Below are 14,950 nucleotides of genomic sequence, written 5' to 3' on the forward strand. Positions count from 1 at the left end.
TTTTATTGTTACTTATTTATAATGTCTACCGGTTTCGAAGCTAACCGCTTCTTTATCAAGACTGATAACAGTCTACAAGATATAACTTCAGTAAAAAGCAGCTTTATTAAATTTTGTATTACGACAAATTTTCAGTACTATTGAAAAGTTGCGAAATTCGTAAAATATTACGAGGTAACTTATTTTATAAAGGTATATTGACAACATTTTGAGTGTGTCCAAATACTTGTTCACAAAATCTGGATTATCTCCAATTACAGGAGTTATTTTCATATTATTTTTTGATATCTCATCAAAGATGAAGAAGATTCGGATCTCACATACTAATATAAGAGTTTCTGCTTAATAAAAAGCTTCTTTACATCTCACCAATAGTTGTCTCTAGTGAAGTTCTAGTGATTCATGAACAAGGTTTCTAAATTGGTTCATATATATAGAACTTCCAAGAATTTGAGTAGTGTGGTTGTCAATAATGGGTAGAATTGGTGAATGTTACACGTGTGTAAAGTGATCACTTAAACCAGCCTATGACGGTCGTAAGCCCCGTAAATGCCCAGACTTCCATATTCTTCTTCATCTTTGATGAGATATCAAAAAATTAAAAGGTATATTGACATACTATAAAACATAAAAACAGAGATATCATGAATCTTATTTAGAAACATCAAAGTGGGAAGTTATGTTCGCCTCGAGCAATATACGGATACTCCGCGCAGACAGGATCTTCACTGGTATACGGATGTACGGATATTGCATAAAGATTGGATATCGTGTCTCTTGGAAATGTGATTCAATTTCAGAGGTAAAGACGTCGTCAATAATAAACTTTTTATTAGAGTAAGTACATATATTATATACTCGTATATGAAGTCATCTGAAAAATGAATGTATGGAAATAAAGCATAAAGCTGGCAAAATAAGGATAAAATGTATGTTTTGAATATTGAAAGCATTAACTTTGTGGATCATATTGATATTTTATTTTGAGAAATAAAAATACTTTGTGTTCTGATCCACTCACATTTTTACTAACCAACTGAAGAGGGCAACAGGTTGTTGCCGAAACTAGTTGGTTAGTAAAAATGCGAGTGGATCAGAACACAAAGTATTTTTATTTCTCGTAATAATATATAAAATGTTTGTTTGTATTAAACGTTAAATCAAACACTGATTTTTTGGATTTACTAAGTTGTATTATAATGAGTTTTTTAACAATAAAATACAACTCAGTAGACTCAAAAAATCAGCAATACATTAAATACATAAATTAAAATGGAGTTCTACAAATTAAACGCCAAATCAAAAAAATAAACTAAACTTTAAACGAAAAAGAAATGTATGGAAATAAAGCATGGAGCTGGCAAAAGAAGCATGAGAGTAGACTGAATGCAGTCTGAATTCGATCTCTTTGACGAATGTGTGGCAAAACGTTGTAAGACAGATGTTCGAATGGTGATAAAACATTATCGGTAAAATTAAGAAAGATGCGTGAAGATGGTTTGGGCATGTAAATCAAATGAGTGAAGAAAAAACAGTAAAACGAATTTATGAGGCGAACGTGGTTGGTATTAACTTGATTTAATTAAATTTGTATTTTTATCCTACTATTGTAATATCGCACGTTGAGTGCAAAAAAAATGTGTGTAAGTATGTACGTAAAGCGACGTATGAATCATATCATACGTATTTATTATTACATATTTTCTACCTACTATTTCTTCTCCATTTCCTTTCTCTTAAAGCAAAAAAGTCTTTTACCTTAAACTTCTTCACTTAAGTCATATTTATATATATATATATATATATATATATATATATATATATATATATATATATATATATATATATATATATATATATATATATATATATATTTAATATATATATATATATATATATATATATATATATATATATATATATATATATATATATATATATTTAATATATATATATATATATATATATATATATATATATATATATATATATATATATATATATATATATATATATATATATATATATATATATATATATATATATATATATATATATATATATATATATATATATATATATATATATATATATATATATATATATATATATATATATATATATATATATATATATATATATATATATTTCATCAACTATTCCTCATTTCTAGTTTTAAATAATCTGGAACGCAGGACTCATCATCCTGCCTTAATATATTCAATCGAGATAATACCGGGTCGTTCAGACACAGTGCCTTATGCACCAATTAGGTGCGGATATGAAAAAGAGAAACAATTGTAATAAAATAAATCACACCAATAAGAAGTCATAATTTATTACGAACGGTGACTCCCAAAAGAGCCATAAAAAAGAAAATAATAATGCTTCCCTTACCATATATCATGACTGCGAGTCTGAACTGTTTCACGGTGGATGGATCTTATTACTACCCTTTGCTACCGAATTCACATAACGGCGAATTTTAGCAATTTTTTATCGCTTGTGAATATTTTATTAAATAATTTTTGGGTAGTCAAATCAGGGTAGTGTACTGGCCAACGTCGGGTTGGAATCGGATCTAGCTGTAAATAACTACTAATGCTTTTATTTTTTGACATCTCATCAAAGATAAAAAAGAATATAGAAGTCTGGGCCGACGACCGTCATAGGCCGTCATACATAGATGTAACATTTACCAATTGTACCCATTATTGACAACCACAATACTCAAATTCTCGGAAGTTCTATATATATATGAACCAATTTAGAAACCTTGTTCTTGAATCACTTTTTCTTGAAGCTTTTTATTAAGCAGAAACTCTTATATTAGTATGTGAGATCCGAATCCTGGATTATAATCACACACATGAGAAACGCCAGAAAATACCATTTTCATTTTTATTATTAAGCTTATAATTTGACCAGATAATTTATTTACAACATTTTGAGTGTGTCCAAATACTTGTTCACAAAATCTTGATTATCTCCAATTACAGGAATTATTTTCATATTATTATGATATGATATGATATGACAAGATACCAATAAAGAATATGTAAGTCTGGGCCGACGACCGTCATAGGATGGTTTAAGTGATCACTTTACACACGTGTAACATTCACCAATTCTACCCATTATTGACAATAACAATACTCAAATTCTCGGAAGTTCTATATATTATATATGCACCAATTTTGACACATTATTCTTGAATCACTAGAACTTCACTAGAGACATCTGGTGAGATGAAAAGAAGCTTTTTACTAAGCAGAAACTCTTTTATTAGTATATGAGGTCCGAATCCTGGATTATAATCACACACATGAGGAACGCCAGAAAATATTGTGTAATATAAATATACAGGAGTTATTGTAATTGGAGTATTTGGACACACTCAAAATGTTGTGAATAAATTATCTGGTCAAATTATAAGCTCAAATATTAAAAATTAAAATATATTTTCTGGCATTTCTCATGTTTAAATCTCAAAGGGTTGAAGGTCGATTGTGTGACCGGGGGTCAAGCATAAATAATGTTTAATAACAGGTGGTTACGGCCGGTAGGTGGCAATAATTCTCGTGTGATATATGGAGGAAAGTGAGGGTACGTTCGCACAAAGTGTGACCTCGTAATGTGAACGTTTGCTCGCGGCTCGCGGACGGTGTCGGGGTGGCGTGTAAACACTGCGGCCGACCTAAGGGGGGACTTTATTTAATCAACGCTTGTTCCGATGAAACTACACGATACGATAAAGGAAAATTAACTAAGGCTGGGGAAATTATTCAATTCTAATTTATTTATTACAGCAATATAAACACAGTAGTGATGTATAACACGTTCGTAGGCATTATATTAATCATACTAACCAGGTTAAAAACCGTTCAGGCAATAGAAGTTTCAGATATCGCTCACTCCTTTCAGCAACGTCATATATCAACAATTTTCAGTTGTGCATGTTTTCGGAATGCCCAGAAAATGTACTATATCCCAGAAAAAGCGGCATATTTTTAACTAAATATTTACCCGCTACAGGGCAGAAAGTATGGTTTTTGCGTTTTGAAGAAAAGATATTGTTTAATATATTTTTTTAATATCCTAAATATTTTTCAAATGGTGAGAAAACATTTAGGTTTTACCTGAAAAGATCTGTTGCACAGTAAAATGTTCAATAAGTGGCTTGATATTTATTTTTTATATATTGTATTATATTTTTTATTTCAAAAACGATCTCCTGAAAAATCAAGTTTTTTTAAAATATGACGTTGTTGAAATGAGTGAACGATATGTGATTTCATTTAATGATTCGGCAGTCCCTTTGTGGTAAAATCTATCCATTTTTAATTTAAGCATTACTTGGTAAATACTACTATTTCTAGTGTAATTCACATAGTAAATACCATTATTAACATTTGTATTTACTGAGTCAAACTTCAATTAAAAACTCAGATATGTAATTTATTATAATCGAATCATTATGATTATTACAAACATCATTTCGTTACGATAAATTTCTTTCGGTAATTGATATTTATAATCCAGTACTATGAACATGTTTTTTTTTTGTACAACGCACTTTGGTTTCTCATTCCGTGCTATGCGCATTTGTTTCTATTTCTGTGCTATGCATATTAGTTTTCCTTTTCGTGCTACGCACACTGGTTTCTTTTTTCGTGCTACGAGAATAGGTTTCCCTTTCCGTGGTACGCACATTGGTTTCTTTTTCCGTGCTACGCACACTGGTTTCTTTTTTCGTGCTACGACAATCGGCTTCTCTTTCCGTGGTACGCACATTGGTTTCTCTTTCTGCGCTAAGCACATTAGTGACCCTTTAAAATCACTAAGGCATTATATTAAACGTAAGCATTTAAAAATAACTGACATGACAAAAAAATACTTCCCAGTAAAACGATTTACAAATAACCAAAAGCACGCTTCTTCAAAGTATTCACTGAACCACAAAACAAAAAACGCAAAAATTTGGTCAAAAAAACCTCGAGTTTGGTCAAAAAAAGCTTCTTTACCAAAATTTCATCATTCATTTGATTTATATGCATACATCAAGTTTTGTAAAATGTGCCTTGAGAACGGTTATCAATATTGCAAAACATTTTAAATATGTACGATAAAAAAAAAATTATCTTATTATTGTATACATGGCTAAGTTTTGTTGTAAAAAACGTGGTTACAAATTTAATATGATCGAAGTAATGATTCCTTACCTTGGCATTGGAATCCCTGCTTTCCAAAACCCCTGAAACAAAGAAAACAACGTTAATATTTTAAACATGACAAATCTTTCTTCCGCTCAAGTAATCTAGCGGAAGCGGCTGTAAATTCATAAAATAATAGCACTCAAAAAGCAGATGGAAAACAAAAATAAGGGGATCGTGCTCCTGCATAAACTTTCTACCTTTTGAACAACAAAAATATACGGCCACTTTGCGGAAATAATTACAGATTAAGAATGCCGTAGTAGAAAAAAAGGCTCGTGATTTAATAATGTGTAAGATGAGACGCCATTAAGAGGTTTGCTACAGAATATTAGGAAAAAATTGGCGGACTCATTGCTTAAAAATATTTTTTTCCATCCTTTCAAAATATAAATTAATGTACATTTACGTACATATTTATGTACATGTGTTCACAGATTTGTAACACATCCTTATTGCATAATATTCAACTAACAGTTGTTATTTTTAACGATGTATTATTGTACAATATTCGAATAACTGTTGTTGTACTTAACACCTCCATATTGTACAGCATTCAATTGACGGTTAGCGTGTTTAGCTACCGTGCTGGAGGTCTCTGATTCGATCCCCAGGGGGGATAAATATAAATATTGGTAATTTCGCACTCAAATATTTATTAACATTACCCTGGACAGGTCCCTGAAGCGCAGCAGTGATTGTCTTGTCTTCGTATTAGTAACGATTAATATAACACTGCGTCAATACTATGCAGTGCCCTTTGCACCATTGGGTATGGAAAAGGGCTAAAGTAAGAATTTTTATGCAAGGGGGGATGAACATAAATATTGATGATTTTGCACTCCAATATTTATTAATATTACCCTGGACAGATCCCTGAAGCGCAGGAGTAATCACCTTGTCTTCATGTGAGTAACGATCAAGATAACACTGCATCAATACGATGCAGTGTTCTATGCACCATGGGTGTGGATAAGGGTGGATAAGGGTAATCGTACAATATTTAAATAATGGTTATGTTTAACACGCTCTAATTGTAAAATATTCCGATAACGGCTGTTATTTTTAACACCTCCGAATTGTACTATTTTCAAATAACGGTCGTTATTTATAACTCCTAATCGCAACATATTCAAATAACGGTTGTTATTTTTGACTCCTCCCACCACACGCAGGAAGGGTTGACCCATGTCACATATTCGATATTCAAACATTTGCCTTTGTAACGAGCCCAGTATAGGAAAATGTCCTCATCCCTTGTATATATGTATATGTACATAAATATATGTAAATACGTACATTCATACTAAACATTCGGGGCCACATGTGACACGAGACACAGGGTGGATATTATGCAGCTTAAATTAATAAAATTGACTGGATAATAATGTCCAGAAAGGTATTACAGGCAATCCAATCGGATTTTATGAAGCAATTTTCTTACGTTAAGTAATTTGGTATTTTTTACATACGAATTACTTCGGCCTGTTTTGTAACCGTTCTTACCGAAGCACATTTGGCATTTGAAACATATTTCGCCAATATACGTTAAAAAAATAGATAATTCAATGATACTACATTCCAAGTACACTCGCACCATATATTTGCTTTTACAGTATCGAAAAGATTAATTGAAACAATTTTTTTTTCGTATTTTCAACATTCTCTAAAAAATGTTTTGGGGGTGTTCCTCGTATTATGGACCAGGGCTGCTTCTTTTATCGACTGAGGTGATGAATAGCGAGGAGTATCATCCAATTCTACTGGAAATGATAATACCAGAGAAAAAATGGCATCCACGTGCCGAAACCGTATAAAGATGCCAACAACAGTAAAAATTTTGATTGAGCCCAAATGGATCATACAATATTAAATATTAATTTGTGATATGACTAGTAAAAAAAAAATTCAATTTTTTTTAAAGAAAATACAGTAAAAAAAGTTTCATTTCAATTAATCTGTTCGATACTGTACACTCTTTCCTTACTCATTTTTGACATATCGCTCACTCCTTTTAAGAACGTCATAAATCAAAAAACTTGATTTTTCAGGAGAACGTTTTTAAAGTTTAAAAATATAACACAATGTATTAAAAATAAATATCAAGTCACTTCTTGAACTTTTTACTGTGCAACAGATCTTTTAAGGTAAAACCTGAAGGTTTTTTCCTCATTTGAAAAATAATTAGTATATTTTAAAAAATAATTAAACAATACGTTTTTTTCAAAATGCAAAAACAACACTTTCTGCCCTGTAGCGGGTAAATATTTAGTTGAAAATATGCCGCTTTTGCTGGGATATATTACATTTTCTGGACATTCCAAAAACATGCACAACTCAAAATTGACAATTTTTGATTTATGACGTTCTTGAAAGGAGTGAGCGATATGTTCAAACCATTTCGATACAACTGTCTTAACTTTTTCACAAGGTAGGTGTGCATTAGAGACATATACATACATATACTAACACACACATATATATATATATATATATATATATATATATATATATATATATATATATATATATATATATATATATATATATATATATATATAAATATATATATATATATATAATATATATATATATATATATATATATATATATATATATATATATATATATATATATATATATATATATATATATATATATATATATATATATATATAATAACAAAAACATAATTAAAAATAAGTTAAGGGGAGGGGGGTTAGTAAAGGGGGCTGAATTTGAAAATAAAGGAAAAATAGAAAGCATAGGTGAACAATTTAGAAACTATTTCTAAATTTTCTAAATAATTCATAATTTGGGCTTTGTGTGGTGCAAGGTGTAATAATTTTAGTTTATGAGGGTGGTATATTATATATCACATATTTAACATTATGCGTTCTGTTTAATTTTGTTCGAGGAACAAAAAGAAGAAAAGCAATACATCATAAGCATGGCATTGCATGTGGCGATTCAAATTGAAGGACACAGCTCAATACCCTTACTTGGTTGTTGACCTACATTCCGACACGGCTAACACGGTTTTGTTCTACCTGAAAACCACCCCTATGAACACCCCTAAAACATTTCCTTACGTCACCGAAACACCCATAAACATAAGTGAATAATAATAATAATAATGTGTGAAAATGATATTTTGATATTATTTTTTGACATCTCGCCAAAGATGAAGAAGAATATGGAAGTCTGAGCATTTACGGGGCTGACGACCGTCATAGGCTGGTTTAAGTGATCACTTTACACATGTGTAACATTAACAAATTCTACCCATTATTGACAACCACACTACTCAAATTCATGGAAGTTCTATATATATGAACCAATTTTGAAACATTATTATTAAATCACTAGAACTTCACTAGAGACCTCTATTGGTTAGATGAAAAGAAGCTTTTTATTGAGCAGATAATGTAATTGGAGATAATCCAGATTTTTGCAAAAGTATTTGGACACACTCAAAATGTTATAGATATTTTGATATTTGGTTTTTTAACACAGCTGAAGAAGAATATGGAATTCTGGGTATTTACAGGGTTTATCACATGTCACAGGCTGGTTAAGTGAACACTTTACCCACTTGTAACATTCACCATTCTACCTATGATTATTAACCACACTTTTATAGTTTTTGGAACTTATACATACATAATTAGTGGTTTGAGAAAGCTTTTATTAAGCAGAAATATATATATATATATATATATATATATATATATATATATATATATATATATATATATATATTTATATATATATAAATATATATATATATATATATATATATATATATATATATATATATATATATATATATATATATATATATATATATATATATATATATATATATATATATATATAGGAGGCCTTATTGTCACAAAACAATATCTTCTATTGACAAATACAAGCAAGTATAAAGGTCAAGGTTTGTACAGTTTGATACCTATTTGACAAAGTAACATTTAATTATTGAAAAAATATAGAAAATTATACTGATTACATTTTGATGGAATAATACAATAACATGGGTAAAGGGTTTAGGATCGAGTAAGGTGATGAGGGGGTGAGGGGAATATTTATTTAAAAAATTGAAAAATAAAAATAAACAAACAAACAAAAAACAAAGGGATGATATAACAGAAGGTTTTAAGGAAAGATAATAATGTTTTAACAAATATTCAGTGTTTAGTCACCCAACCACTCAAATCCCATGCCACCCAAGGGTCGTCCAAGGGTCGTATAGTGCCACGACGGGTTCAACCCTTCTGTTGGCATTATGTGTAAGTTAAATCAAAAATTGATCTCAACTTGGATAACATGGATATCCACCTAACTTGTTATTGTGTAAGTTTTAAACGAACTAAAATAATAAACATTGTATTTACATAACATTTTCAGAAATGAAAATGTATGTATTGTAATGTACATATCGCTCACTCCTTTCAAGAACGTCATAAATCAAAAAACTTGATTTTTCAGGAGAACGTTTTTAAAGTTTAAAAATATAACACAATGTATTAAAAATAAATATCAAGCCACTTATTGAACTTTTTTCTGTGCAACAGATCTTTGAAGGTAAAACCTGAAGGTTTTTTTTCCATTTGAAAAATATTCAGTAAGTTTAAAAAAATAGTTAAACAATATCTTTTATTCAAAATGCAAAAACAGCATTTTCTGCCCTGTAGCGGGTAAATATTAAGTTAAAAATATGCCTCTTTTGCTGGGATATAGTACATTTTCTGGGCATTCCGAAAACATGCACTACTGAAAATTGACGATTTTTGACTTGTGACGTTCTTGAAAGGAGTGAGCGATATGTTAGTCATACAAATACACGATATATAATTAAATCTTTAATATTACACAAACTAACTGAAAAACCATTATTCCGCTTACCAGCAGGGGTGGGTAGAGAGAGTAGAATACCATTTTTGAACACCAGAAAATCTATTTTTGCAAACAATTTTCAGCACATAATAATAATAATAATAATTTGGATAATTTATATAGCGCCATTTTCGTAAAATACTACCTCAAGGGCGCTTATAAAGACATAGATAATAATAATAATAATAATAGGATGATAATGATATACAAAAAATAAATTAATTAAAACGTCGTCAATTGGTCTCGGGCCGTCGAGTCTGGAGCGGGGAAAAGGCCTTCCTCTTGATCCCATGGGCTGGAGAATAGCCAAGGTGTTGGGCAGGACGCCTTCCTGAGCGATGGTCGTCACGCTGGAGGGCAGCTTGTTGAGCTCCTCGTCATTGTGGATGGCCAACTTCCAACTTCCAGACTAGCACGTTCAAACGGGACATCACTTTTATCCTCTTTTGCCGCCCTTCCGTGATCCGACATGATGGTTTTGTCTCTGAGGTTTTCCGCTTTCACTTGCATACGAATGGGAGCTGGCGTAATTGAGGCATTCAAGGTTGTAGTTCGATTTCATAAAATTTGACCATTTAAGCACATGTTCTAGGATCGTTATTGTCTTTGCAAATTTTAATTGCAGTCATTAATGCTCCTCATATATACCCGTCGGTTATTCCGACACTTTCAAGTATTTGAAATACTTGATCATCTGAATTTTTTCTTAGTCTTCCGCTCCTACGTATTACCAACTAAACTTGCCTCATAAATGTGCTTTACAGTTCATTATTCACTAATTAGATTTACATGCCCAAAACATCTCAACACACCTTTTTTAATTTTTATCGATAATGCTAATGTGCTCAGCCTTGCAATTATTCCTTAATCGCCATTGAAACATCTATCATATATCGATTTAATGTTACACGATATAAAACTATCAATTTGTTGTTGAAATTTGTTTAAATATTTATTTTTTTTAAATTTAATTTTGAATTGAATATTTAGTTTTGAAGAAAAAGGTATTGTTTTATTATTTTTTTAAGTATACTAAATATTTTTCAAATAGAGAAAAAACCTTCAGGTTTTACCTTAAAAGAACTGTTGCACAGTAAAAAATTATATTCTTAAACTCTAAAAACGATCTCCTGAAAAATCAAGTTTTTTGATATATCGCTCACTCCTTTCAAGAACGTCATAAATCAAAAATCGTAAATTTTCAGTTGTGCATTTTTTCGGAATGCCCAGAAAATGTTCTTTATCAAAAGCGGCATATTTTTAACTTAATATTTACCCGCTAAAGGGCAGAAAGTGTTGTTTTTGAATTTAAATAAAAGGTTTTTTGAATAAACTAAATATTTTTCAAATGGAAAAAAAACCTTCAGGTTTTACCTAAAAAGATATGTTGCACAATAAAAAGTTCAATGAGTGGCTTGATATTTATTTACATTTTATTATATTCTTTTTGATATTTGACGTTGTTGAAAGGAGTAAGCGATTAGTCAAACTTTCGACTTATTCGCGTTAAACGTATGATGAAAATGCTATTATCCCATTTAGGGAATAAAACCATCACTAATAACACAAATTAAATTGAGTCAAGTTCCTCGTCTCGTCGGATCACATCGGTTCGGTTCGCTGTATTAATGGTCGTTCATATCGCGGCTTAATATTTGATGACAGGCATTAACGTAATTGCCCGAATTAATCTGTATTTATCTTCGCAGCCTGTGACGAGGGTATTATTTTTACACTAAATGGCGTTCACGGATGTGTCCTCATTATCAGCTCGTGTTATCTGTTAATGTGTCCAGAAAATAAAAAGAAAACCCCTTAAACTCGTTACATTTGGAATGTTTGTTTTCTATAGACCCTTATTTTATTTTATTTAACATTCGGTCACACCCAAAACGTTGTGATTTAATATATATATATATATATATATATATATATATATATATATATATATATATATATATATATATATATACATATATATATATATATATATATATATATATATATACATATATATATATATATATATATATATATATATTTATATATATATATATATATATATATATATATATATATTTATATATATATATATATATATATATATATATATATATATATATATATATATATATATATATATATATATATATATAATATATATATATATATATATATATATATATATATATATATATATATATATATATATATATATATATATATATATATATATATATATATATGTATATGTATATGTATATGTATATGTATATGTATATATATATATATATATATATATATATATATATATATATATATATATATATATATATATATATTTATATATATATATATATATATATATATATATATATATATATATATATATATATATATATATATATATATATATATAAATATATATATATATATATATATATATATATATATATATATATATATATATATATATATATATATATATATATATATATATATATATATATATATATATATATATATATATATATATATATATATATATATATATATATGATCACCTTTCCTTCATTTGTAAACGATCGAGATAACACTGCGTTTATATGAAGCAGTGCCCTATGCACCATTTGGTGTGGATAAGGGTTTTAATTTTTTTATTATTTACATTTAAAAAAAAAAGTGAGGATAAATATTTGTGTTTTTATTATTTACAAAAATATTTCAATTTCATACTATTTCTGTGAGCCTAAAGCGGTTAATTATGAGAAATAGGTATCAAATTGTAGTAGAGTGGGTTCGAACCGAAAACTCTAAAAAGAGTCCGCGACACTTACCACGGGACCACAACCCGACACAAACTTTATGAAAGTAAATTGTTTATGACATGCATATTTTTTTTATTTGACTAAAATAGATGTGTTAGGTTTTGTTTGATTTGTTTCGGTGTTTTGGATCTTGTAGTTCTTTGTTACTAAAAAAAATTACTTTGTAAAAAATAATAATAAAAATTAAGATATTTATCCATCATCTTCTTTAATTATATTAATAAAAATCTATATAAAAAATAAAAATATTCCAAGAAATTTAATTTAGTTTCAATCTAAATTTCTCAGTTAAAATAAAATTTCATTTTATAGGTGTCAGTCAGACGAAATCAGTCTTTATTTTTTTTCATCCCTAGGGTGAGTACTTATGTGATAAATAATAATAAATTATTTCATTTCATTTCGTTATCAAACTACGAGAGGCAAAACTATATTTTATTCAAAATTTCCCGAGTTATTCCATTGGACAAGATTGAGTATTTTCCGTAATTTTTGTTAGCAATTCACGGACGTGACTCTTCCCCCAGTCTCGCGAAGAGTAATGAACATCGTTACCGCATGTCCCTTCAACCCGATACATTTCGGGAAGAAAACACCGCTCCTTGGACCGTTGAACAACCGTACCAAGTAAAACAACACACGGAACAGAATTTGTACAACGCCAACATGCACAGACAGATGTAATGAACGTGTACGTTACACAAACATGTACCGACATACGGTAACAAGACGTGATATATGAAACAGCCTCGTGTAAGCCAAAACCTCGTGTTTAATTATCATGATTGTGTATATGATACACGAAATTAACTATTCAAATTGAGAAATGCGTGTGGAGATGGTTCTGGCATGTGAATCGAATGAATGAAGACAGAATAGTAAAACAAATTTATGAGGCAAATGTGGTTGGTACTAGAAGCAGTGGGAGACTGTGGATTACTTAGCACGGCCGAGTATTTCAAATACGCAGTTACAGCTTTAGCAAATAAAAACATATTAGTGAAAGCTTGACTGGCAGTCTACAATGAAGTCCTGGTGTCAAACCTGGTGTCCTGGTCCAACTCTAAAGTATGGTAGTGAAGCATGAAATTGGCAGAAGAAGGACGAAAGTAGACTGAATTCAGTTGAAATGCGATCCCTTAGGCAAAACGATGTATGATTTTTGGATTGTAAAATAAGGAACGAATACAAGGAAGAGATAAGCATATTCGATAAACTTTATAAAAGAAAACAACTTTGTTTTAACCACTTTTAATTGGTACACTTTATCCAACCGGTTTCCACGAGAACCTTGTCATTCTCAAGGTTTATGTACTAAATTCTAAAACATTAAAATACTCATAGTTATGTTATAGTTAAATTACCCTTCCCTTACGATACCATAAACTTACGTACACCATATGAAAATATGATTTAAAAAACGGGATAAAACTCCAAAATGTTGCTTTTATTGAGCATTGCGCAGCGAATACGTCAACTCCGGGTGACAACTTGTGAGCTACCGAAACTTGTCGAAACCGGTTGGATAAAGTGTACCAATAAAAAGCGGTTAAAACAAAGTTGTTTTCTGTTATAAAGTTTATAAAATGTGCCACAAAGTATCTGCGAAAAACATTCAAGAAATTATCGATAAAATTCAGAAAGGTGTGTTGAGATGGTTTGGACATGTGGTCAATCCACGTAAGTGAGGAAAAATCGATAAAAAAATATGGCGAATGTAGTATGAAATAGGAGTATAGGGAGATCGAGGAAAAATTGACATTTTAAAGTATGTTAATTAAATATTTAAAAGTCGTCCATGAATGTGGAACAGGAGAAGGATGTTTGCAAAAACAGAGTGGTGTACCCCAGACCAACCCCTAAACACAAGGTCCTAAGGAGGAATACTAGGCAGACTTGACCTACTTTATCGAGTATGTCAAGTCTAAATTCCATTTTAAATTTTAGATTTACTTTGAGTGGTATTTACTAAGTATAAGTTAAATTAAAAATAAATAGATTTTA

The 14,950-nt window shown here is 29.6% G+C and overlaps 1 protein-coding gene across 2 annotated transcripts in view; it reads right to left on the reverse strand.

The window, feature by feature from the left end:
* Positions 1 to 14,950, reverse strand: part of LOC148307741 (protein kinase C, brain isozyme-like) — a 286,153-nt gene that overhangs the window by 71,087 nt on the left and 200,116 nt on the right. For both annotated transcript variants that reach the window (XM_088262899.1, XM_088262900.1), the window contains exon 2: positions 5,223 to 5,254. In XM_088262899.1, the coding sequence (XP_088119025.1) occupies positions 5,223 to 5,254 (32 nt within the window). The remainder of the gene's footprint in view (positions 1 to 5,222; positions 5,255 to 14,950) is intronic.

Source organism: Brachycentrus maculatus, unplaced genomic scaffold (assembly GCF_059751285.1).
Source record: "Brachycentrus maculatus isolate JH-2025_06_01 unplaced genomic scaffold, ASM5975128v1 h1tg000190l, whole genome shotgun sequence".
Taxonomy (NCBI): Eukaryota; Metazoa; Arthropoda; class Insecta; order Trichoptera; family Brachycentridae; genus Brachycentrus; species Brachycentrus maculatus.